Here is a 27,122-nt window from a genome sequence, read left to right as displayed (position 1 = left end):
TGATAAAAAGCAAAACTGGTTAAAAAGCTGTTATGTTCAGTATTGCTGTAATCAGGGCAAGAGTCATAGCTACTCGACACCCCCCACCCCACTCCAGTACAGAGCAATGCCTAACACATAGTAGGTATTTATTCCATAGACCAATGTACTAGCCAGTGTACTTTTCCCGCCTCTCCTCTCCTCTCCCTCAGCAGGGATCAGCTAAAACATTAGTGACAGAGCAGCTCAGGTGGAAGGTTGTTCTACCAAATAAGCACTCCATGAACACAAATTTGGTCAAAATTAGTAAACTTTATTTAAACTTCAAAAAATAAAATAACAGACAAAGGCAGCTTTAGCTTGTTTTCCCCAAGAATCAGCTGAAATGACCCAGAGCAGAAATTACCCCTAAGAAGTTAAAACACCCTTTTGTCCCAATCAAGCCATAGGCAAGGAGGGATCCTCAATTTGGGAACAGGCCTGGGGAGGGAGGGTAGAAAGCAGAACACCACGACCAGTGGGTGGATTCTGAGACAGCACAAGTGGAGAACAAGACAAAAGTCCCACTAGAAATGGGACCAGAACTTCAAAAGGAAACTTTGTCACAAGGAGCTATGTACAAGGGGGGTGGGCTGGAGGATTGCACCCCTTGAGAGATGGAAGAGGATTGCAGTGCACTACTGAGGCTGCCCTTCGCCCTAGCCAGCTACTGCTGCACCCTGCTCACCCTTAATTCTCCTCATCACTGTCATCAGGGCTGATGGCTGGGCTGGTGAGACTATAGGTGGGGCTGGTGGGTGAGTAGCCAGGGGAAGTGGGTGAGTAGGTAGAGCCTTTAGGGGAGGTGGGCGAATAGGTGGGGCTGGTAGGTGAGTACTTAGGAGAAGTGGGTGAGTACGTGGGGCTAGTAGGTGAATACTTGGGTGAGGTTGGAGTATATACCGGAGAGGTTGGTGAATAAGTAGGAGATGTTGGTGAGTATTTTGGGGTGGTAGGTGAATAGGTGGGGCTGGTAGGAGAATACTTGGGAGAGGTGGGTGAATATTTTGGGCTGGTAGGAGAATACTTGGGAGAGGTTGGGGTGTACTCCGGTGAGCTGGGACTGTAGGAAGGACTGGTTGGGGTGTACTTTGGCGAAGTAGGGCTGTAGCTGGGGGAGCTGGGGCTGTAGCTGGGAGAACTTGGAGTATAAGTTGGAGACTGTGGTGTGTACCGTGGGCTTGAAGGGGAGTAGCTTGGTGAGGTTGGGGAGTAGCTGGGTGAAGTTGGAGAGTAGCTTGGAGAAGTAGGGCTGTAATTAGGGCTTGTGGGTGTGTAGTTGGGACTAGTAGGTGAGTAGCTGGGTGATGTTGGGCTATAGCTGGGTGACGTTGGTGTATAATTAGGACTGGTTGGAGAATAGTTCGGGCTAGTGGGTGAGTAACTTGGGGAAGTTGGCGAATAGCTGGGTGATGTTGGTGAATAGCTCGGAGATGTTGGTGAGTAGCTGGGAGAGGTGGGAGAATAGCTGGGTGAAGTTGGGGAGTAACTAGGGGAGGTTGGGGAGTAACTGGGAGAGGTTGGAGAGTAACTGGGAGAGGTTGGGGAGTAGCTAGGTGATGTGGGTGAGTAGCTTGGGGAAGTCGGAGAATAGCTGGGAGAAGTGGGAGAATAACTAGGAGAGGTTGGGGAGTAGCTGGGAGAGGTTGGGGAGTAGCTGGGAGAGGTTGGGGAATAGCTGGGTGATGTGGGACTGTAGTTGGGACTGGTCGGAGAATAAGATGGGGAGGTGGGGGAGTATGAGGGTGAAGTGGGAGAGTAAGATGGACTCTGGGGTGTATAACCCCCAGGGGAGCGGGGCTCGTAGGCAGGTGATGTAGGTGAGTAGCTGGGAGACATGGCACCACCTGTGAGGAAAAAACCAGTAGTTTAGTGATAGAGGGACTTGCCCAGAAGGAAAAGATCAAAGAGTAAATCAATTTGATACTGACAAAGACAACTTACCTGGAGAGGGGATGTATGGGCTTGAGGGGCCTGGGGAGCCCGGTGAGCCCGGTGTAGGAGACCAGGCAGGAGAGTAACCTGGGCTGAAACCACTGGCATCTGAGGCAGCACTGGGAGAGAAGCCAGCTGCCCCTGGTGTCATTCCACTCCCTGCAAAGTGAAACATTATTTAAAATCAGAGCTTAAGCCCAAGATCTTCCCCAGGACCTCCAGTATTCCAACATAGCTAATCCTCACAACCCCAGCTTACCCACCCTCTGAACCACCTAGAGGGTCCTTGGTCTAGGTCACTCACCAACACTGGGGGACCAGGCACCATAGGCTGGGGTTGCACCCTGGTTCCAAGGTGTCATGGCCGGAGAAATTCCTCCCATGGGACTGGGTGCTGAGCCAAAGAACATGCCAGTAGCTGCATAGGCACATAGGGAATCATGAGTAACAGCACTTAAGGACGAGACACTCTCCCATACATGGACTGCCTCTCCCCCCAGACCCAGCCAGGTTCTGTGCAGCTGAGGCCCCTCATACTCACGTCCAGCAGCCCCCAAGCCAGGGATATTCGTGGGGATCTCCATGCCATACTTGCACTTCTCTGCATCAAGCAGGAGGTCAAAACAGCCAGTGCCAGCTGGGGCTAGCTGGCCCAACATGATGTTCTCAGATACCCCTTTCATGGGGTCACTCTCCCCATGTGCAGCTGCCTCCATTAGCACATCTACCTGAAAACCAGAAGAGGGGGTTGTCCTCCATCAGACCCCTCCTACACACAAGGCTCCACCAGTTACAGCCAACTCACAACAGAACAGCACCAATGTCCATCTCACATTCGCTCTGGCTCTTTTATCCCAGAACACCCTCTCCTTCCCTTCCCTCCCTCCTTCCACCCTGCTCAGCTCTGCCATTACCGTCTCCTCAAAGGAGCATTTCATGAGAGGTCCAGTGTCCTGGCGGTTGACTCCATGTCGAGTGATGGCCATCAAGTGGCCACGACAGGTCATGGTGTCACACAACAGAGCCAAGTGCCGGTAATTTACATAGGAACCATCAAAGGAGATGACATGGTACAGCTCCCGCTCCAGGGCCTTCCGCACAGCTTCAATGCCCAGCACCTGGAAGGGAGGTTGGGAAGTTCAAGATTGGGTAGCTCTGTTAGGCACCCAGATCCACAGAGAAACAGTCAGGCACCCGTGAAATCCATACTCAGGTATAAAAACAAAATCCAACCAAGAAAATCCCATGAAATAGCCTGGACTGCAACCATTGCCCGGGACCCTGGCAGAGGGCCTCGACTAGAGATCCAGGAAAGACAGCAGGGCAGTGGGGCTCTGGGGGCGCACCGTGAAGATCTCCACAATGTCATTGGATGTGGTTCGCACAGGGTCCACGTCCTTCTCACTCAGCACCCGCATTAAGCTCACACCATCCGTCTCCAGGATCCACTCCTGCAGGGCCTTGAACTCCCCGTCCTCTGTAATAATGATCTTCTTCTTGTTGTCTGTCTGTGGTAAGTGCATGTACACCTGGAGGGGGACAGAGTACACTTGGTTGGGCAGGGTGGGGGTAGACAGGATGAGAGAGGGAAAGTGGTAAAGTGTGGGAGAGGAATGGCTGACCTTGCTGATCTGCTCGATGCCTTGCAGGGTCATATCCGTCAGCATGTTGGACTCGATGCAACGCAGAAAAACATCATCATCCATCTTGTCAACCACTTCTTCTTCCTGCAACGAAAGTGAGGTCAGCACCCCAAAAATTGCTCTCAGCCAAAACCAGAGACTCCTCAAAAGCCTAGATTCAAGTCAGACTCCCAGACTCTGCTAAATTCCAGTAAGATTATTTTGTATCCTCTTTTTATGATATTAAAAGAAATCCAAGAAAAGGCACAGACACCTCCCCCCTCCCAAACACAACATAACTTCTACTTGTGTGTGTGCACTCCAAGGGCTGCAGCAAGGCACATGGCATGTGCCCCGCTTGTCTGGCTTTCTCTGAGGATCTGCCTAGGCTGCTGCCACCTTGACAAAAAAACTCCCTCAGCTGTATACTGTATTCCATCAAAATATCATATTGCCATCAATTCTGACAGTTCGATAATTAGTAAGTTCTCAGTTCTTATTACTGAACTACTGGGCACCTACATCTGCTGAACAATTTTTTTAGAAGCCATACCCAGCAGAGTGAAATCACTGCTCAAATATCTTGGGTCCCCTACCCACTGTCACAGCACCTTCCCTAAGACAGTAATTTCTACTGTCCAATCCGCTCCCCAATGCTCATGTAGGAGCCTCAAGGGACAAGAATTACAGGACACACCCCCACACCAACACCATCCTTTTCATCATTATGGTTAGTTTAGATTTCAAAGATTTTTACTACTGAAAGTTCTGAAAATCACTGCAAACTACATGCCATTAACTCCTACGTTAGGTAGTATGACTAGTACTTCAATGATGCTTTCATTTTTTTTTTTAATAATTTTTTTTTAATAGAGGCATGTTTTATTTATTTATTTATTTGTTTGTTTGTTTTGTTTATACATGCACTGGGTGCAGTCAGAAGCGCGGGAGGGTGAGAGAATTCACCAGAGCCAGAGTGGGGAGCAGAGCAGGCAGAAGGACCGAAGTACACTGCTGAGGGGAGCAGTGGGCAGCAGGAGAGGTCTGCGCGCCATGTGGGACCCTCCTCCAGTGGCCAGGGAGCAGCCGGGGATCAAACCGGCGCCGCAGAGGCCACGGGCAGCTTCGCAACCCAACGCTCAACCGCTGCGCCACCGGGGAGGCCCAATGATGCTTTCATTTTAATTTCTCTGGTCACAAACAAGATTTCATGGTTCTCTGTATGAGACAGAGCAATTTATTCTTGGGTCCCATTTACCTCTTGCATCTTGTTTTCATCACTGTTCATGATGCGGATACGGAGCACCAACTTCTCAGCATTATCGTCATTAAAGATACAATTCAAGTCATCTCCAAAACCTGGAAGAGAGAAGGACCTGTGAGAAAGATTGCATCCACAGGACTTGTCTGCCAGTCACTGTTCACCTGCAGCACCCCCCTTACCCGGTGCTCTTTTGGCTTGCCCTCTCCTTCTCAAAGATCTCTTCTAGAGAAGGAGGGCAAACGATACAAAGGGAGTGTGAGGGGATCTGGAAAAGATGCCTTGGGGGTGAAATGGCACATGGAAGATGGTGAGTGTGGGTGGCCCAGTGGGGACCAGAGTCCAGTGATGACAAAGAACAACTAAAGCTGGGTGTACCCTCCCAGCCTTACCAGCATTGATCTTTTCAGCAATCTGCTCCATGGTCAGCTTTCGGTCAGTCATATGCTTCCGGTCCAGTTCCACCCGTAAAAGCCAAGGGGAGATTCGGGCTACGTCAAAGTCAGGCATCTCATAGTAGACATTCACCCATTCTTGATCCTCTGCCACCACCGTGCTCTGCGGGTTGGGGTCATAGTAGATAGCCGTGTTGGCAGTCACCTTCCTCAACGTTGTATGTTCCAGGCGGCACAAAATGTCCTGTGAAGAAATAGGGATCATTACACAGGCATTTGGTGGGCTCCAAGGGCCTCTTCAAACACACATCAAGGGATTCCCTGATCCTAATTTAAAGGAAGGAGTCCCCTCCTTTTCCTTTTGCTGGGAAGTCCATCATCTTAACCCCTACCTTAGCTCTCTCAGCATCTCGAGCAGACTGGCCCAGCAGGAAGACAGTCAGTGAGGGGGTTTTTGGCTTCTTGGAAATGTTGATGAGCTCCTTAAGTCGGGGCACACCTAGTGTCACATTCTTGGCAGACACACCGGCATAGTGGAAAGTGTTCAGGGTCATTTGGGTGGCAGGTTCTCCAAGAGACTGAGCAGCCAGAGCTCCCACCATTTCTCCAGGATGAGCCTATGGAATAAGAAAAGCTACCATCAAGGCCTCCCTGGTGGCGCAAGGGGTAAAGCACGCACTATGAAGCAATCCGCAGCCTCCATAGCATGAGTCTGATCCCCCCATCGGCCAGAGAGAAACCCACATGGCAAAGCAGACCTCTCCTGTCTCACCCGCTTCTCCCTTCAGCAGTGTATTTCAGTCAATCTGCCTGTTCTGTTCCCCACTTTCTCTCTGGTGAATCCTCTCATCCCATAACACCCCTGTACCTCTGTCCTACACCCCAGCTCCTGTATGTATAAATAAAATAAATCTAAAAAAAAAAAAAAAGAAAAGAAATATGGAACTAATACCTCTCCTACTTTGGTAATCTTAGCAATCTAAGATTGCTAAGGTATGAAGAACCAATACAGGACTTGGTACACAGCAGTCTCCTGGTAAATGAGAGCATTCTTAGGTGATTGTGGGCAGGGGTAGGATGTTCTCAGCCCAGATAAGTCAAAGGAGATAAACCAGACTGAGGTGATGAGTATAACACTCACAATGGCTTGGTTGAACTTGGACTCAATTTCACCAAGCAGCCAATCAAAGGCCTCTCCACTGAGTCGAAATTCCTCAGCCATGCGGCGAGAGCACAGTGTGGATCGCAGGTGGATGTTGAAGAGCAGTGTAGCATTTTCCTGAGCCTGCCGGCTCAGTGGATCATCCCCATTCACAATCACCAGCTTTTTGCTCAATTCCTTGACTCCTGAGGGCCAAACAAGGGGAGAAGTGATTGAAGACAAGGGCTCAGGAGTCTACTATCCAACATCCTGGTGGCTCCAAAGCAGATACTCACCCTCTACCACCTTGATGGGGTGCAGGTCGGAGGGAAGGCGAGGGTTGATGTGGAAGATTTTCTGAGCATTCCAGATCATGCGCAGCAAATTACAGGGAAGGACAACCTAAGGCAAGAGTGAAAGGAGGGGAGATCATGAATCTGCAATAACTCTGTGGCAACATACTTCTCCACTCTAGTCATCCCACACACGCACCTTGCTGTCACCAGTTGGGAAGATGACCCTGAGCACCTCACGATCCTCACGCATCCGCTCAAATTCTCTTTCCAGCTCATTCTGAATGTGCGCGTTGCTCAACACATCCTTCACTAGATCCTCCTGCAAAGTGCGTCGTAGGGCCCTCTCATTGGTATAATCAAAGCGGAACCTGCAGATGACAGGGGTGGAGTCAAAGGGCAGGTGGGTATGGGTCCAGAGCCCCACAAGGAACACTGTGAAGTTCCTGAAGGTGTGCAGGAACAAGGAACAGGAACAGGTTTGGAGATAGGGATCCTGCTTAGGGAAATGTCAGATCTAGGTCCAAGGACTGCCAAGGGGACCTGAGCACATGCTAGTCCCTCTAGGCTTTCCTTGTGCACTGAAAGGGACAAAGTGAGAATGGGTCTCAACTCTGCTTTTCATGAACCCTCTCCCATATCACACAGTCTTTTAAGTCCAAGATATATCCCATCCTACAACTTTGGTCCCACCCCAGGTCTAAGTATCACCCGTTTGCCATCTCCTCACTTCTTCTCAAAAGCCTTGTTGGAAGGCTTAAGGGTAGCCAGGTTCTGGAATTCAACACTCTCGCCTGCCAGGCCGTCCTCGCCATAGCGCAGCTGCACCACCTGGTTGATGGAGTTCCGCACAGTTGCATCATACTTCACCATCACTGACTCCATGGACTTGATCAAGCGCCGCTGGATATATCCTGGGGAGAGACAGATCCCATTATCAACTATGGGACCCAAGAGGGTGACAAAAATCCAAAGACCTCCTTCTTCCTATCTTATGACAAGCCCTACTGGCCATTGTGTAATCTTAAAATATGATCCTCAGCAGAGCCTGTGAGTAGCCCTTTCCTCCATGAGGCCTCTTAATAAAAAAAAAGCCATGTCCACTGCCAGATGAACCAGGGATCTGTAGAGTTCCCTAGGAACCACCCCCTCTTTTGATAGGTAAGGAACAGAGAGCCTGGAACTATCGCTGCATCATGGAATACTATATGGCAATTAGAATAAGAGCATCTACATAACTCTGAGCTCTAGTCTCCATTCTTTCCACTAAGGCCAAAATTACATCCCTGGGAATAGAAGTGTTTAGTCTTGAGTATCCCCACGCCCCAGCCCTCAGGGAACCCACTCCTTGGTGCCAATCCATGAAAGGACCTTGGATCTAAATGACTCACCAGTCTCAGCAGTTTTGACAGCTGTGTCAATGAGCCCTTCACGACCTCCCATGGCATGGAAGAAGAACTCAGTGGGCGTGAGGCCAGCCAGGTAGGAGTTCTCCACAAAACCACGGCTCTCAGGCCCATAGTCATCCTTAATAAAGTGAGGCAGGGTCCGGTGCTTGAATCCAAAAGGAATCCGTTTGCCTTCCACATTCTGCTGCCCTACAACAGCAATAACCTGAGAAACAAAAGGTGGGGTGCATTTAATTTTCATTGCCTTAAGAATTAAGAAGCCACAGCATTTCCCAAAAATATTCCCTCCTCTCCCTGCCACAATACATGTGTACCGTCCACTTCCTCCCAATCTTCAGCGAAGCCCCATATCTGTAAAGAAAAGACTCCCCACCTGGGAGATGTTGATCTTGGAACCTTTAGCTCCGGACACCACCATAGATTTAAAGTTGTTATATTCAGACAGGGATTTTTGGGCAGAAGAGCCAGTCTTGTCTCGGGCATCATTGAGAATACGGTTCACCTGGTTCTCAAAAGTCTGCCGCAGAGTATTCCCTGGGGTGGGCTCCAACTCATTGTTATGAGCCTTCTCGATGACCTGGGTGCAAAGGAAGCAGAGTTCTCAGTGAAATTACCAATTCCTGTTTTACATCTCTTCCCCTTTAACCCTTATGCTCTCTTTGCTCTTGCTGATGTTAAACTGGAAGTCCCAGGCCTCCCCTAGTGGCCCAGGCAGTTGAGTGCAGCGCTGTGAAGCTGTCCGCAGCCTCTGCAGCACTGGTTCGATCCCCGCCAGCTGGCGAGAATCCCACAAGGCGCAGGAGACCTCTCATGTCTCGCCCGCTGCTCCTCTCAGCAGTGTATTTTAGTCAGCCTGTTTTGTTCCCCGCTCTGTCTCTGGTGAATCCTCTCACCCTCCTGTGCATCTGGCCTGTACCCCAGTTCTTGTATGCATGCATGAATAAATCAATCTTTAAAATAACAAATAAACTGGAAGTCCCTGAGAGTCTCTTATTCAGTCTTTGTCCAGCCTTCCCTCTTACCTCTATCACATCCTGCTTGGCCTTCTTAATAGTATTCTGAATGTCCTGGTAAGTCTTAGAATCAGCAATGGAGTCCCCAATGCCAATGGTATGACCTAGGGAAAAAAAAGAAGCATCAGTAACACCCTGTTTGGACTCCCAAGAAACAAAGGATAGAATCACGGCCAATAGTGTTGATGGAAGGACACCAAATCCAAGAAGGAAAGGAAAAGGGATGGAAGAGGAGCAGTAAGAAGTGGGAAAGCAGGTTTCACAGACAGGGCTTAGTAGAGCACTTATACTTACCTTCAATGAGAAGCCAGTTGTTAATGACAGTCTGAATGTTTGAGTAGAAGAGGCGAGTGATGTCATGACCCATCTCTAAGTAAGAGATGTGGACCAGGGAGCCGGCTGATGTGCCCAAGGACTTTTTACACAGGATGCCCATGATCAGCTCCCCATTCTCTACCACCACCTACAGACAAAGCACCCAACACACTTAAGGCCAATGTTCTGGTTCCCATTGACAAATGCTGCCCCCACACATCCAGAAGTCAAGATCTACCTTGGTATCACCAGGAGAGATGTGCTTGTAAGGGCCACTGTCCTCATCATCAGGATGGGTGCTGTGGGTGCGGATACAGTTGATATGGCCTGGTATGATGAGAGAGAAGATCTGCTTGCCTGTCCACAGGGGCCGGGGCTTCAGGATGGCTGGCTGTGGGACTTTCCCATCCCACGTGGAGAGAAACATGAGGAGGTTCATCACTTCGCCCTGTGAGAGTAAAACAAATGGGGTATCAGAACTGCAGGCCTCATCACTTGGGAATGTCAAGGGAGGCTATACTCTCCTAGGGGGGAAGTCAGGTTTTAGAGGCAAAGGCATGCCAAAAGTGTTTTTCCAAACTTTTATTTTATTTTATTTTTTTTTTTTTTAAAGGCATGTTTTTTATTTATTTATTTGTTTGTTTGTTTGTTTGCTTGTTTTGTTTACACATGCACTGGGTACAGTCAGAAACGCGGGAGGGTGAGAGAATTCACCAGAGCCAGAGTGGGAAGCAGAACAGGCAGAAGGACCGAAGTACACTGCTGAGGGGAGCAGCGGGCGGCAGGAGAGGTCTGCGCACCATGTGGGACCCTTCTCTGGTGGCTGGGGAGCAGCCGGGGATAGAACCGGCACCGCAGAGGCCGCAGGCAGCTTCGCAACCCAGAGCTCAACCGCTGCGCCACCAGGGAGGCCCTCCAAACTTTTATTAAAAAAAATTCATTGCAGGGCCTCCCTGGTGGCCTAGGGGTTAAGTCTCAGCACTATCATCACTATTGCCCAAATTTGATCCCCAGCCAGGGAGATAACCCACATATGGTGCAGCAGACCTCTTCTCTCTTACGTACTCCTCCCCTTAGCAGTGTACTTCAGTAAATCCATCTGCTCTGCTCCCCACTGTCTCTGGTGAATCCTCTCAAACCCCACACCTGTGGCCTACACCCAAGTTCTATGAAAAAAAATTTTTTTTAAAAAGTAACTACAAATTTTTTCTAAGAGTTAGTAAGTGAAGGTAAAATACATAAGTAGATGAAATTTTAACAAGATATTTACTTTTTCCTTCACCTTTACTTTCTAGACAATACCTGCAATTACATGACATTTTAAGGAGTTAAATGGGGAGCTTTGATTTTAGTCTCTGATCTTTCCTAAGTCTCTTTCCTTGTGCCTCATAGAAAAGGTCAGTCAGTGAATAACCAACAAGGGCAAAAATGAGTCTTTCTTTTACTTTTATACTGATTAAATTAGTACTGCAGTATTTGATTAACCAAGCTTCTGCAGATTTTGTGATTCTTGGTTTTTTTACCTTTTTTTAAAAAGATTTATTTATTTATTTATTTATTTATTTAAGCACTGGGTACAGTGAAAGGCACGGGAGGGTGAGAGAATTCACCAGAGCCAGAATGGAGAGTAGAACAGGCAGAGTGATGAGGTACACTGCTGAGGGGAGCAGCGGGCAGCAGGAGAGGTCCGTGTGCCATGTGGGACCCTCACCCGGCGGCCAGGGAACGAACCGGCGGTGCAGAGACTGCAGGCAGCTTTGCAACCCAGCGCTCAACCGCTGTGACACCGGGGAGACCCGGAATTTTTTTAAGAGTTACTTATTTATACAAGAACTGGGGTACAGACCAGAGGCATGGGAGGGTGAGAGGATTCACCAAAGTGGGGAGCAGAACAGGCAGACTGGCTGAAATACACTGCTGAGGGGAGCAGCGGGTGAGACAGGAGAGGTCTGCCATGCCATGTGTGAATCTCCCTGGCCAGCCAGGAATCATACCAGCACTGCAGAGGCTGTGGACAGCTTCACAGCGCTGAGCTCAACCGCTGAGCCACCGAGGAGAGTCCCGGAACTTTTTTTTTTCCTTAAGATTTATTTATTTATGCATACAAGAACTGGGGTACAGGCCAGAGGTGTGGAGGGTGAGAGGATTCACCAGACACAGAGTGAGGAACAGAATAGGCAGATTGAAATACACTGCTGAGAGGAGCAGCAGGCAAGTCAGGAGAGTTCTGCTGCATCATGTGGGTTGCTCCCTGGCCAGGGATCGAACTCGTGCTGCAATGGCTGCGGAGAGCTTCACAGGTTGTGTCTTAACCCCTTGCGCCACCAAGGAGGCCCTCTTGAAACATTTTTTTTTTTGGGGGGGAACATTTTTTTGATGTAAGAAACAACTTCTTTATTTATTCATGTATTTCCCATAGTGACATAAGTCAGAGAAGTGGGAAGAATCCCACTGGAATTCTTCTGCCATTGCCCTTAAGAATTTTTAAAAACAGGGGCCTCCCTGGTGGTGCAAGGGATTAAGCGTCACCACTAGGAAGCAATCCACAGCCACTGCAGCACAAATTTAGCCAGGGAGCTGACCCACATGGCGCAGCAGACCTCTCCTGTCTCACCCGCTGCTCCCCTCAGCAGTGTGTTTCAGTCAATCCACCTGTTCTGTTTCCCACTCTGTCTCTGGTGAATCCACTCACCCCCACACCTCTAGTCTGTACCCCAGTTCCTGTATGCATAAATAAATATATCTTAAAAAAAAAAAGAACTTTTTAAAAGAGGGAATTAAGCATTTTGAGGTATACATATACATGTGTGTATATATATATACATATATATACATGCATATATATATAAATATCTGCTTTGTGTGAAATCATGGTGTAAAGCATAGCTGACTATTTACTGCTTATTTAGTCATGAGTCCACTGTAATCAGCACAACTTTGAACTATGAGCAAAAAAAAAAGATATTTAAAAAAAAAATTTCACAGCTTGTCCTCCCACTTGCCACCCTGGGGCCACCTCTGCTGCCTGAGCCAGGTTTTCTCTCTAGGACCACATACCCGCTCCAGGAAGACGTCCCTCTTAGTGAACTTGCGCACTGCAGTGAGCGTGTCCTGCACAATGCCCATGACAGGGCGATTGCTCTGGGGAGTGACAATCATCCTCGGCACCATGGCAAGCTCCTGGATCTCTGCCCGCGTCTCCAGAGACTGTGGCAGATGCAAGTTCATCTCATCCCCATCAAAGTCAGCATTGTATGGAGTAGTCACACTGCAGTGAGAGAGAGAAGTCAGTTGGGGAGATGCCTGCAGTGGAACCTCAAGGAGCGCCAGCCCTTGCCTGCCTCCCTCAGACAGGACTGACCTAAGATTCAAGCGAAAAGTTGACCAGGGGAGGATGCGGACCCGATGACCCATCATGGACATCTTGTGCAAAGTTGGTTGTCGGTTGAAGATAACAATGTCCCCATCACACATATGCCTTTCCACCTGGGGTGTGAAGCATGGAAAGTCTCAGTGAAGGGCAAATGCTAAGTATGTGATAACAGTGGACTCAAGATGCTTTATAAATAGAAATGGATGGTACTACATGCTATTTCACTACAACACTTATCAATCACCCCCTATGGGCCAGGGTCTGGGCAAGACACAAGGTTATCAGAGATGACTAAGAAAGCCAACCACCAACCTCAACAGGGAACTCAGCTGGCGAAGAAAACCAAGAGACTCTGAACATAAATCCCTGCCATATATGTCCCTCATGCTGCCTTTGGGTTTACATGATCTTCATCCTGAATGCCAGTAGCTGACAGCTACAAGCCTGCCCAGGACAGCAGTGGTCTTTTAAAAACACTCAATAAGCCTGAACACTGATAGACTAGATCATCTCAGATGGCTCACTCCAGCATGGCCCCATTTCAAAGAGGTTCCTGCTCAGATGAGTCAGAGAGACCCCAGTCTGTTAACATGCCTTATAGCCAGTCTGCAGGTGAAGATCACTAGGCTTGGGATGGAAACGCAGGTCAATTCGATCGCCATTGTCTCGGATGATGTACTTGGCCCCTGGGTACTGGCTGTTCCCCCTGCGTACTAGTTCTTGAAGTCTAAAAATGAAAGAGATGTAATAAATAAAATGCTTCCCCCCCCCCCCAAAAAAAAAACCCTGTCAGCACCTTTACCCCAAAGTCCAAGTGGAATTTCTACACTTCAACATTCCTTCCTTCTCCCTCCTGTCTCCCCAAACCACGCCACGCAGGGCTTCTGAGCTGAAGCACACCTGTCAATGTTGAAAGGAGTGACAATCTCTGCAAAGGTCATGTTCGCAGCAATGGAGCGAGGCACGCCAACTTGATCAATGGAAAGGTTGGGGTCGGGGGTGATGACCGTGCGGGCTGAGAAATCCACTCTCTTGCCCATTAGGTTTCCTCGCACTCGGCCTTCCTTGCCTTTCAACCGCTGCTTTAGGGACTTGAGGGGACGCCCAGACTTTTGCATGGCCTGTGAGGAAACAGGGTAGAGGGTAGGAGGCATCCCAGTAGTCAGTTCTGGCCTCTTCTCCAGAGCTTGGAGGCCCCATGTTGGCTCCTCCCCATCTCAAATCCCTTTCCTTCTCAGGCACAAAGCGAGAACCTACTCACTCACCCGGGGCAAGCCTGGCAGCTCGTTGTCCACCATGGTGGCCACATGGAACTGGAGCAGCTTCACATCCTCTGCAATAACGTGAGCAGCTGCGCCGTTCTGCTCATTGCGCCGAAGCTGATTGTTGATCTTCACAATATCAGCCAATTTGTGAGTCAGATCATCCTGCAATAGGAAATCGGCATCGTCACGATCCAGCCATCTCTGAACACTTGGCATTCAAGTGCCAGCACAGGGCTCTCTCATTCTCACACCACCCTCTCACTTCCCTGATAGGAAATCAGCTTCATGGTCTTTTAAACATGTTAAGGGTCTTGTTAAAGGTCACACAGCTAGGGTATTTTCACACCCAGGCAGGATCTGCCCATCACCCACACACACTACTCTCCACCGCTGGTGCTCGCACACCTTCACCTCCCACATAGAGGGCTCCTTCTAGTAAGACACCCAGTCATCCAGCTTAGAGAAAGTCAGGAAGCTGCTGACCTGGTTGCGGGCAGAACCCTGCATCACCACAGCAGGCCGTACAGAGAGAGGGGGCACAGGCAGCACTGTGACAATCATCCACTCAGGCCGGGCATAACGGGGCTCCATGCCCAGCACAAAACACTCCTCATCTGAGATGCGCTTGAAGATCTCGTGCACTCGCTCAGGACTCAGCAGGATCTTCTTCTCCTGAGAGTCCTCATTGACATGCTTCCATTCTGCATACAGTTCCAGGCCAGATCGCCGGATCCTGGGCTGGTACCTCCCACAACCACCATGGCCCTTCCAAGGAGAGAGGGGTTATCAGAGCCTAAGAGGTCTGGCCATTTTCCCCACATTAGGCCACCCCTCCCATGTCATTCAGTTTGGTTTCTCCTCTCTTTCTTCCAGTCCAGGCTTCTAGGACTACCACCCAACTTCTCCCTCCCAGTCTCTGCCAACCCCAATTACCTTTTCTTTTGTCAAATCCTCATCACCTTCAGGTTGTTCCACGCCAAATTTGTTGTCCATCTCCTCCCCGCCCTCACAGATGTTTTTGCCCTTGCAAAGGTCATAGACGTGTGTGAGTCTTTTCTTGGGCTGTCCCTTGGATTTAGCCAAAATGTCCTTGATCTTTGGGTTGTTCTGGCAACAGAGCAGAGCAGGGTCAGTTGGGCCTCCTTCTGCATCCCCCTCAGGCAGACCCACGCCCAGGCCAAGGCCCATCCCCCACTCACAGAGTCCACAAGCAATTTGGAGCAGAAGAAACAAACACAGCGCAAAACTTTCATTGTCTTCACCAGGAAGCCCACGTGGAACACAGGTTTGGCCAGTTCAATGTGGCCAAAATGGCCAGGACATTCTGTCATGTTTCCTGTGGGAACAAACACCTGACACTGTCCTCCCAGTTCTTACTTCAGACTATGCTTCCAGGTGTCCACCCTTGGGCCTGGTTTTCTGAAAGGACCCAAGCCCCTCTCCTAGCTCTTCAGGATTCCATACCACTGCCCACTACTCACCTGCACATGTTTGACAGCGACCAGTCCGCTCAATCACCCCCTGCCTTGGATCCATCAGTCCCCCAAGCTTGGGGCGGCCTCCTTCAGTTGTCTCTGGGTACTTGATACCACCCTCTGTCACAGACATTCGCTTCTGCATTTAAGAAAGGACAGTGCAACTAAATAGAATTGCTAGGGTCTCCCTCTGGCAGGGGTTAAAGTCTCAGTGCTATCAAGCTATCGCCAGTCACTGTGGCATCAGTTTGATCCCTGGCAGGGAGCTGACCCACATGGTGCAGTAGACCTCTCCTGTCTCGCCCACTGCACTCCTCAGCAGTGTATTTCAGTAGACCCGCCTATTCTGCTCCCGCCTCTGTCTCTGATGAATCCTCTCACAACCCACACCTCTGGCCTACACCCCAGTTCTTATATGCACAAATAAAAAATCTTCTAAAAAAAATAGAATTGCTACTTTCCAGTCGTCATGCCAGGGGTTCTGTAGTAAGGTCTCAAAGACAAAGAGCTCCAAACTACTTAACAGAGGAACTGACTGGATTGGGGTGGGGGGGTCCGTGTATGTAAGTGTGCATATAACTCTGGAAATGTCAAAGTGAAATATCAGAAGTCAAAAGCTTATTCCAGTCATTGGTTGAGTAGAAGGGGAGTATTCAAACAAAGGTACATTCAACCCTAGGCTCTACACAAACCGACTACCTCTACTTGCACTCCAGACATCCCTGTTGGTTGAATTTCCAGGTCATTAATATCCATAGGATTTAGCCAGAAAAGTTAGTAAAAGTTGTTTTAAGGGGGTAACAAAAAAAATTGATACCTTGTTTTTTTTTTCTTTCTTTTTTTTTTAAAAGATTTATTTATGCATATAAGAACTGAGGTGCAGGCCAGAGATGCAGGGGTGTGAGAGGATCCACCAGAGAGAGAGTGGGAAGCAGAACAGGCAGATCTACTGAAATACACGCTGAGGGGAGCAGCAGGCGAGACAGGAGAGGTCTGCTGTGCCATGTGGGTTAGCTCCCTAGCCAGGGATTGAACTTGTGCCGCATTGGCTGTGGTAGCCTCATAGTGCTGTGTCTTAACCCCCTGTGCCAGCAGGGAGCCCCAATGCCTTGTTTTTTCCCCTCAAAGCTGAAATCAAGCCCAAAATCTGAGTTCCTGGCAGGAACCTCTCTTCATGGCACCCCACAACAACCTAGCAGTCCTGTCCCAAGACATGTCCTGCCAACTCTAACTTCAGCACCTGAAGTTAGGCATTCTTTGTCCCCATCCTTTTCATCTCATTCCCAAGGGCCTAGCTAGCCTGAATCCTAGGTACTAAAGTGATAGGCTGATGAGATTACCGTAGCATCAAGGACCAGAATCCTGAATGGTTGAGCCAGGACTCAATGGGATCAATTCAGTGAAGATGGAAGGGAAGCTCAAAAATAGTTACGCGATTTCTCCCCTGGGCTAGAGGTTGGTCAAGGCAACCTTTAGCATCCTTTCATGCACTAAAAACAAAGAACTTTTAAATTAGCTACGTTTTGGTCTACCATACTTTCAGAAGAAAGAACTTAAAAAAAATTAATAAATGCTGTATCAACTCCAAGCCAGACACCAAACAAACTTCATGTAGCTTGGTTTATCCAATCCTAACCACTAGCCTGAATTTCCTAATTAATGAATTAAACAAGAAAAACCTGAGGTTGCATGAAGTGGCTTACCAAAGTCCTCAATCTCATAAAGCCAGTAGAAGTTAAACTCAGTCCTCTCTGGTATCAAACATATAGTCATTCCATTCTACTATTCTACAGCATAATAATTAAACTCTAGAATACATCTTCTTGGGGATAAGCACATTCTTATTTCCACAACTATCAAAATATGTTTGAGAAGATCAAGTTTAAGTCCCGGCAACTAGAAAAAGAGAACTCATTTGAATTTACCTGTGTACCATTTCTACTCCAACATTTGGGAAAAACACAAGTGAGTTCAAATAAACAAAGAGCGGTAATTATGAGTGACTATACCTTCTTCAGCTACCACCACACCCCTGAACCACCCCTGGTAGTTAATGAGTTCCATTGCCCACTGGAAAGACCCAATTCAGTCTTACCTTGTTGACCAATCACACATTGCAAATGGGTCACTTCCTTGAAGCTCCCCACTCTGCTTCCACACCCTCTCCCTACCTCCTTGGTTACTTGTTTCCTTCATAGGCTCCTCTCTGCCTTGTTCTGCTCCTTAAAAATTGCTGCTCCCCAAGGTTTTAGCTCACAATTCTCATCATACCTTATATGCTTGCTGTCTGTGATTTTCACTACATATTGATGACTCTAGCCCTCACTTTTTCTTCCAAACTTTGGAGTCACATATTAAACTATCTACTGAACCTCCCTACAAATATCTCACTGATAAAGCAAATCCAACATGTCTACAAGAAAACTCCCTTCTTCACAAAAATCTCTCCTTTTCCTTTAGTCTCCATCTAAGACGGTAGCACTAATCAGAAACCCAAATACTTACCTTTAATTACCCTCAACTATAAAATAGTGTTAGAGCATGGGTCGGAGTCAGAGATCCCTGGTTTGGAATTGTGGTTTTATCACAAATGAACTATGTCACCATCAAAGACTTAATAACCTGCCTAAACCCAGGATATAAAAGGTGTTCAATAAATGACAGCTATTTTTATCCAAGTAGTGATTATTACCACCAAGTAGGTCATTTTTGTCTCCTAAACATTTCTTGAATCTTGTCCCTCTTCTCCATCCCTCCAACCACTGCCCTGGGCCAGGCCTTTCTTTGTAATCTGCATCACAGTGGTTCATAGGTGATAGTCTCTCTCTTTCTAATCCATTCACACCGCAAATGGCGTGTTCCTTCTAAAACAGAAACCTAATTTCTATACTCTCTTCCCAGAATGACATCCAAATTCATCAGGACAGTTTACAAAAAGGGTTTTATGACATTTCTAACCTTTTTTTTTTTTTTTAAGATTTTATTTATGCATAGAAGAACTGGGGTGTAGGCCAGAGGTGCGGTGGGGTGAGAGGACTCATGAAAGACTCATGAAAGGGGAGCAGAATAGGTGGATCTACTGAAATAACTGCTGAGGGGAGCAGCAGGCAAGACAGGAGAGGTCTGCTGCGCCATGTGGGTAGCTCCCTGGCTAGGGAACGAACTCGTGCTTCAGTGGCAGATGATAGCTTCATAGCTCTGAGACTTTAACCCCTGTGCCACCAGGAAGGCCTTCTAACCTTTCTTTCTCTACATCAGTCCTTCTTCCACATCAGTAACAGAGCCCTTATTGTTCTCCTATCACCAACAAATGAGCTCACGCCTCCAAATCTGTGCACGTGCTACTGTCTTTGCTCAGATTCCCTTCCCCACAAGAAAAACTGCTATTTCAACTCAGTTCAGGCACTGCTTCTTCTAAAAGCTCCCAAGGCTAACTGGTACTCCTCTTCTGTGCATCTGCACATTTCATAACGCAATGAAATGATCTAATAGGGCCTGTCTTCGCCACAGATGATAAGCATCTCTGTGGCAGGCAGCATTCCTATCCTCCTAGACCCCAAGGCTCCCAATGTTAAGCTGAATCAAACTGCTTAGGACCCTCCATGGGAAAAGAGAAATGGTTGTGCCCTGACAGTCAAACTAATAACTCCCACATAATGAGTATGATTAACCGCTGGGTAGAAAGTAAAAAGGACTACTGATATAAGACTGAACAATTATCAAGATGATCTAATGAAATCGTAGGAGACAGCTCTAGTGGGTGACTAAGTTCACAAAGTTTTGGAATCCCATTAGCTGCACTGTGTCTTATGAGAAACTACAACAAGAGGTTTGTTCACCTTGAATGAAACAGAAAAAAGCAGGTATGAATCTGGCTGCCAGTGGAGTCATTAAAACAGGAACTAAGGGGGGCCTCCCTGGTGGCGCAGGCGGTTGAGCGCCATGCTGTAAAGCTGTCCGCAGCCTCTGTAGGGCGGGTTCGATCCCGGCCTGCCGGCGAGGGCCCCACATGGTGCAGCAGACCTCTCCTGTCACACCTGCTGCTCCCCTAAGCAGTGTATTTCAGTCAGTCTGCCTGTTCTGTTCCCTGCTCTGTCTCTGGTGAATCCTCTCACCCTCCCGCGCATCTGGCCTGTACTCCGGTTCTTGTATAAAAATAAATAAATCTTTAAAAAAAACAAACAAACCAGGAACTAAGGGAAATCATGCTCAGACTTTTCACCTCTCACTACTCGGAAGTCCATGCTCACCAAGCAAACCACCTCCGATGACTAACTGTGCTGTCAGGCATTGAAAACTGGGCCAGGGGTTGTCCTAGAATATGTTTGACTTCCTCCACCAGAAGTTAATGAATTGTTTGTTTTGTTTTAGTTGAAGTAACACTGCATAACACTAAGCTTTAGGTGTGCTGCATTATAAATCAACATCTGTATATACATTAAATTCACCACTGAAATACCAATTATTATCTTTCTCACCATACTACTGGCCCCTTTGACCCAATTTATCCTCTCCCCTCCCCATGAATTGTCGTTTTGGATTATATGCAAATTACTCTAGCCCCCAACCCTTCATCCCAACACTGGTTCTCACTGCCTACATAATAAAGGTTAGGCTCCTGAGAGGGCTGGCTGATGCTATGTGCTGACCCTGAGGTCACAAGAACATCAGAACATAGATTCTCAATACTCTTTCTCTTTCCTGCCTTTAGCAAAGGCACATAGGGTCCTGACAACTTGGCTCCAACCACATTTAGCTCACCAATAGCCCCCAGCCCACACACATTTAAGTTCCAACTGCAATAGATTTTTCAAAATTCCTGTTCATCACATACCCCCTCCCTTCCCAGCAAATTTCTATTTATTCTTTAAGACCCAATTCAAACGTCACCTCTTTGTAGTCTTCTCTAACTCCCCAAGCTTACCCACACCCCAGCAAAGATCTGGTCCCAACTTTAATTACTTGTTTACACCTTTGTCTCTCCCACTGGACTGTAACCCTTGAGGGCAAGGATCATGTTTCCTTTATCTTTATATCCTGAGCACCTAGCACAGTAACCAGCACAAGGTAGGAATTTATCTGCCACACATACAGATCATCTCTCCCTAGATTATAAATGATTTGAAGACAAAAACAACCCGATTTACCACCCAGGATGTCGACATTCTACCTAAAAGAGTATGTTACTGTTTTAAATCCTTTTGGGATAAGCTGGGGTTTAAGTAAGTTATGCTTTTAAAGAATAGAAGGTTAACGGTGGCGCCAAGGGGTTAAGACGCAGCACTGTGAAGCTATCTGTAGCCACTGCAGCACAAGTTTGATCCCAGGGAAGTGACCAGGGAAGTGGCCAGGGAAGTGACCCACATGGCGCAGCAGACCTTTCCTGACTTGCCCACTGCTCCCCTCAGCAGTGTATTTCAGTCAATCTGCCTGTTCTGTTCCCCACTCTGTCTCTGGTGAATTCTCTCACTCCCCCACCTCTGGCCTGTACCCCAGTTCTTGTATGCATAAATAAATCTTTAAAAAGAAAAAAAAAGAATAGGTTAACTCCTTCAAAGGTAATTAAGCACTTTGTACAAACTTAGCATAAAGTCCTAGCACTAACCCTCCTTGCTTTCTTCCCCTCACTCAAGGCTAACTGGTACTCCTCTTCTGTGCCTCCCCTTATAATAGCATCCAAATCCATCTTATAGCAAAGGTAACAGCTCTCCATCCTACAGTCATCTGTCTCGACACCCCACCAAAAGACTTTTGTAAAATAGCCTATCCTTAAATATTATCTATTCCACAAGAGGTCCCTCACCCAACCAGCCTGCTACCCAAAGTTGAACTATCTCTTATTCCCTCAAAATACAGAAGCATTATATGAACTGCAAGCAATGCAAAAGAAAATCAAAGTCTCCCATACTCCTACATCCCAAGATGACCTCTGTAAAGTTTTGTGAATAGCCTTCCAACTTATTTTAAAAAATACAAGGGGCCTATGAATACAAGCACTATGAAGCAATCTGCAGCTACTGCAGCACAAGTTCGAACCCCGGCCAGGGAGGTGAGCCAAATGGCACAGCATACCTCTCCTGGCTCACCTGTTGTTTCCCTCAGCAGTGTATTTCAGTGGATCAGCCTGTTCTGCTCCCCTCTCTGTCTCTAGTGAATTCTCTCACCCCCTGCACCTCTGGCCTACACCCCAGCTCTTGTATGCATAAATAAAACAAATCTTTCAAAAAAACAAATCTTAAAAAAAATAAAAATATGTTGCCATTTATATATATATGTATAAAAATATACGGGACATCATTCTACCTACTCTTCAGTAACTTCCTCATTATCCAGATTTCCAAACCTCACCAGTTCACAGTGTTTTTAGTGTCTCAGTAACTGTCACAGCAATCCATAGCGCAAAAGAGAGCCACTTATTAAGTATGTAGATAGATCTGGACAACTCAGTATTCATGTACTATCAATTCATAATATTTTGAAAAAATTAACACAACTGAGAAATTTTCAATGTTAAAACAAAATTTTTAATTTCCTAAATAGCCATAATTACTTCCTTGTGAAATCTATCGGACACTACACAACTTCTAAAATCTTGGAATCAGACTGGACAACAATCCTTTATTTCTTACTTTAAAAGTTTTTTATTTTGGGCCTCCCTGGTGGCTCAGCGGTTGAGTGCTGGGTTGTGAAGCTGCCCACAGCCTCTGCGGCACCGGTTCAATCCCCGGCTGCTCCCCGGCCACCAAAGGAGGGTCCCACACGGCGCGCAGACCTCTCCTGCCGCCCACTGCTCCCCTCAGCAGTGTACTTTGGTCCTTCTGCCTGCTCTGCTCCCCGCTTTGGCTCTGGTGAATTCTCTCACCCTCCCACGCTTCTGACTGTACCCAGTGCATGTATAAACAAAACAAACAAACAAATAAATAAATAAATAACATGCCTCTATTAAAAAAAATAAATAAAAGTTTTTTTATTTTTACTTCTTACTCCACACTGATTTTTTTTTTTTTTTAAAGAAATCTTTTTTTTTTTTTTTAATAGAGGCATGTTTTTATTTATTTATTTATTGTTTGTTTGTTTATACATGCACTGGGTACAGTCAGAAGCGCAGGAGGGTGAGAGAATTCACCAGAGCCAGGGCGGGGAGCAGAGCAGGCAGAAGGACCGAAGTACACTGCTGAGGGGAGCAGCGGGCGGCAGGAGAGGTCTGCGCGCCATGTGGGACCCTCCTCCAGTGGCCGGGGAGCAGCCGGGGATCGAACCGGCGTCGCAGAGGCCGCGGGCAGCTTCGCAACCCAGCGCTCAACCGCTGCGCCACCGGGGAGGCCCTCCACACTGATTTTTGCCCAATTATTTACTAACTGCTAAAAACTCTGCACAAAGATATGACGTCATTGAAAGGCATCTGGCGCCACCTACTGTTGAAAGAGACCTACCTAGACCTACCTATTACCAATTCTCAGGACAGACAATCTTAGTATTTGTTCTGCTTCTCTTGAAAACTTAAAATATCTCACTGGGTCCCTGTGAGTTTGCTGTGGTGCCTCAGCACAGTCTGGGAACAGGGAATTTAACTTATTGGAAAGGTTTTATTCTACTGTAAGACTAGACCGTGAATTATTCAATAGGATTCCTAACAGCATTTAGTAATTTATAAATTGCCCTTTTCAAACAACATTGCAATAAAAATTCTTCCACATTTATCTTTGTGTAATTGTCCAATTATTTAATTCAATCATTTATTCACCTAACTTTTATTACATGCCTATTATGTGCCAGGCACTAACTGAGATGCTTAAGGAAGAGTGGTGAAAACAAAGACCCTCATGAAATTGATACTAAGGGAGAAACAGAAAAACTAATCTTTTTAGGTAAGAACTTTGAAATAAATAAAATAACATCAGGACTGGGAGATACAGAATGCAGGAAGGTGCTATTTAAATCAGGGAAGAGGGGCCTCCCTGGTGGTACAAGGGGTTAAGTCTCAAGACTATGAAGCTATCCGCAGCCACTGCAGCAGGAGTTCGATGCCAGACAGGCTGCTCCCCTTGCTGCTCCCCTCAGCAGTGGGGTTCAGTCAATGCGCCTCTTCTGTTCCCCACTCTGTGTCTGGTGAATCATTTCAACCCTCTCCCCCGTATCTCTGGCCTGTACCCCAGTTCTTGTATGCCTAAATAAATAAATCTTGAAAAATGAATAAATAAAGGAAGAGCTCCAAACAACATACACTGAACAGAGAATATGCTGGTGTAAAGGAATAGGTCTAAGGAGGTCTGGGCAATATTGTTCTAAACAGGATAGTGAATAATAAAGTCCTTGAGGAGCAATGAACTCACAGTGTTGGAAGCACAAGCAGGTAGTGTGGTTTACTTTAGAAGAGCAAAGAGGAGCCTCCCCTGTGGCACAAGGGGTTAAGTCTCAGCGCTATGAAGCTATCTGCAGCCAGGACAGGGAGCATAAGATCTTCATTTCACTCTGTCTCTGGTGAATAATCCTCTTACCTCCTGCACCACTGCCCTACACTACCCCAGCTCTTGTATGCATAAATAAATCTTTAAAAGAGAAAAAAAAGAAGAGCAAAGAGGAGACTAACAAAATGGATAATGAGAGGGAGCAAGATTATACAGGACCTCACAGGTCAGAGTAAAGAGTTTGGACACTTTGGAAAGGATTCCATCCAGGGAAGAGACATGATGAAAATATCTCTCCAGCTGTTCTGCAAACCGCAGGTGGGAACAACTAAGGATAGGACTTCTGTAGCAGTCCATGTGAAAGATGGTGGATATGGAGATGGTCATAAATGGATTCTAGAAATATACTGAAAGGCAGAACTGACAGACAAGCAGATGGACTGAATGGAGAGTGTGAGAATGAAAAGAGCCAAAAATAGCTTTTAGGTTTGGGTCTGAGCAACTGCATGAAGCGTTCCTTTCTAAAGGAGGAAAGACTGGGGGAGGGGCATATTCAAGGGAAGAAATTAAGCATTTTTTAAAGATAAATTTTTGAAGTGCTAAGGGTGAGCCAAGAAATATGCCTATTAAATAACTGATAAAATTGTTAGATTATCTTCCAAGATTATAACAATTTGTCCTCCTACCAACAATGTGTAAGCATGCCTAATTTTTCATTATTTTTGCCAGTAGGAAAAATATTTGATAAGGAAAGACATTTTAATGTGCATGCTTCCATTAGTAAGCTGATTATTTTTTATACTAATTCTGTGAAATACCTATCCCCATTCTTTATCCATCTGGTTGATGTGTGCTCTCCTTACTGATTTGTAATGTTCCTTGTATATCAAGAAATTTAACCTGCCATCACATGGCAAATACTGTTTCCCAGATCTGTTTTTTTAGTTTTGTCTGTGGTATCTTTAATACACAGAAATGGCTCTTATGTTTATGAAATGTGCCTTGCTCTTCCTTGTATATGAAATACTGAGCTCAGTGCCTATCACATAGTAGTCACTCAGTACAATTTACCTATAATTCATTACTATTAAGGATTTCTGCCCTTAGTATCACCCCCTAAAATACAGCCTATGTTTTTTTGTTGTTGTTTTTTCTAAATTTATTTATTTATTTATACAAGCAGTGGGTACAGTCAGAAGGGCGGGAGGGAGAGAGAATTCACCAGAGCCAGAGCTCGGAGCAGAGCAGGCAGAAGGACCGAAGTACACTGCTGAGGGGAGCAGCAGGCAGCAGGAGAGGTCTGCGCGCCATGTGGGACCCTCCTCCGGTGGTGGCCGGGGAGCAGCCGGGAATCGAACCGGCGCTGCAGAGGCTGCGGGCAGCTTTGCAACCCAGCGCTCAACCACTGCGCCACCGGGGAGGCCCCCATCCTATGTTTTTTCTATAGTGTACAGTTTTGTGTTTGAGATTTAAACCTTAAGCCCACCTGGTATTTATTCTGTGGTATAGATAACGTGAGTTCAGGAAATTCTAGCTCCTGTTACAAGTACCACACAGCTGAGCCCTCTGCTTCAGGAAAACTGTCTCTATCCACACACAGAGCATTTCAACTCCATTTTCTCCAGCCATCTGGGTGCCTCCAGTTCCACAAAAGGAGTGCAAGTCACCGACAGCTCTAACAACTCTACTCTGCTTCCATTCTTAGCCCTCCTCTCCAATCAGTTCTTTATAGGGAAACCAAAGTAGTAGTTTTTTTTTAACGTAAACTCAATGTCATGCTCCTGCTTGTAATTCTACAATGGTTTTCTACTGAAAATACAACTAAATGCAGATTCTTGATTTACAATATTCTGCTGGCCTGCCTCATCTCAGCCTCTCCAGCTCATTTCCTTAACACCCTCCCCTTCTCATCCACTAAACTCTAACCACTGAGATCTTCTTTCAATCCCTGTAGTACCCCAAATTCACTTCTCCCTCAGGACCTTTGCACTTGCTATTTCCTCCGTCTGAAAAGCTCGTCCTAGTCTCTGTGGCAACGATAACTGGCAGCGTCTCACCATTCAGTACTATAACGTCCTGAGACAGACCTTTTCAGATCATAACACCCTATTTGAAGTAGCCTCACTTCAGATACTCCCCGTGCATTTAACACTCATTTTATTTCAAGTCACTAGCCGTTTACTGAATTGGTCATTCCTTTATTCGTATGTTTGTGTTTCAAACCCTAGCCCCACAAAAAGGGACACCACCCCCCACAGGGTCCTCGTGTGTCTTGTTAAGCTCTGCATCGCCAGCGTCAGTTGTGACTATCAAACAGCAGGTGGTCAACGTTTGTGGTTAAAGGAGGTGAGGAAATTTGGGGTTCGCGTCTTACCCAAACTTTCAAAGGTCCCTAGAATTCGTGTTCTCTTAAACGTTTGTACTCTCGTTTAATGTCTGTCACTCTGTGATGTGGCGTGTCCCTCCTCCTTCCAGCCCATCCTGCGGCCATACCCCCACGTAGGACACAGCGCTTGCTCACACCCTAGCAAAACCTAACTCCTGGGGCCACGAGGTTGGACCCCGCACACCCTTGGCGCGGCCAGCCCATCCTCCGGTGCCGTCACCCTCAAGCAGCGAAAGGCAGTTTCCTCCAGCCCCGCCCGCGGCGCGGGAGGAAGGAGTGGGAGGACAGAACGGCTTACCAGTTCATCCGGACTGAGGACTCCGAACTGCACTCTCTTGATGGTGCGCAGCGGGCATGCGCTGTCCCCGGAGGGGGGGCCACCCCCATGCATCGCGGAGGCAGGCGCGCTGCGCAGGCGCAAACCTCACTACAAAAAGCCTGCGCCGCCTCCGCCTAGGTGCTCAGACCCCGCCGGGGCGGCCACCGGGAAGGACCTCCCCGAGTAGGGGGGAAAAAGCCGGAGGAGGGAAGGTGGGGGAGGGAAAGAGGCGGGGAAACGAAAAGGAGCGAAAGGAGCTCTCCTCCCCCTTTCCGGAGATTTTTCGTCTCCCAAAAAGGAAAAAAAAAAAGAAGGGAGAAAGGAAAAGGTTCTGGGGGAGGAAGAAGAAAAGGGGTAACGAATAAATAAGTAACCGGGCTCCTGAACGGCAGAGGTTACGGCAGTTTGTCTCTCCCCCTTCCGGGAGCCGCCTTCTTCTCCAACCGTCCCGGCCGCGCTCTCGGCGCTTCTGAGGAGCGAACTGGCCGAATGAC

General features: G+C 47.3%; 1 protein-coding gene across 1 annotated transcript; it reads right to left on the bottom strand.

Annotated features, from left to right (window-relative positions):
• Positions 1-271: 271 nt before the first annotated feature.
• Positions 272-27,122, bottom strand: POLR2A (RNA polymerase II subunit A). Its single transcript, XM_037491846.2, has 29 exons — positions 26,608-27,122; positions 15,522-15,654; positions 15,240-15,376; positions 14,974-15,147; positions 14,524-14,805; positions 14,041-14,202; positions 13,676-13,896; positions 13,370-13,502; positions 12,764-12,888; positions 12,460-12,670; positions 9,641-9,850; positions 9,382-9,550; positions 9,097-9,191; positions 8,448-8,651; positions 8,057-8,279; positions 7,396-7,579; positions 6,865-7,036; positions 6,669-6,774; positions 6,373-6,578; positions 5,624-5,848; positions 5,229-5,475; positions 4,834-4,934; positions 3,576-3,680; positions 3,300-3,482; positions 2,868-3,071; positions 2,495-2,681; positions 2,258-2,371; positions 1,963-2,112; positions 272-1,865 (listed from the first exon to the last, which is right to left on the bottom strand). Exons 1-29 carry the CDS (start codon positions 26,698-26,700, stop codon positions 709-711), a joined length of 5,913 nt encoding a protein of 1,970 aa, XP_037347743.1. The 5' UTR covers positions 26,701-27,122; the 3' UTR covers positions 272-708.

Source organism: Talpa occidentalis, unplaced genomic scaffold, assembly GCF_014898055.3.
Source record: "Talpa occidentalis isolate TD23 unplaced genomic scaffold, MPIMG_talOcc4v2.1 talOcc4.7, whole genome shotgun sequence".
NCBI lineage: Eukaryota > Metazoa > Chordata > Mammalia > Eulipotyphla > Talpidae > Talpa > Talpa occidentalis.
Note: the sequence above shows the minus strand (reverse complement) of the source record. Positions and strands in the feature narration are given on the sequence as shown.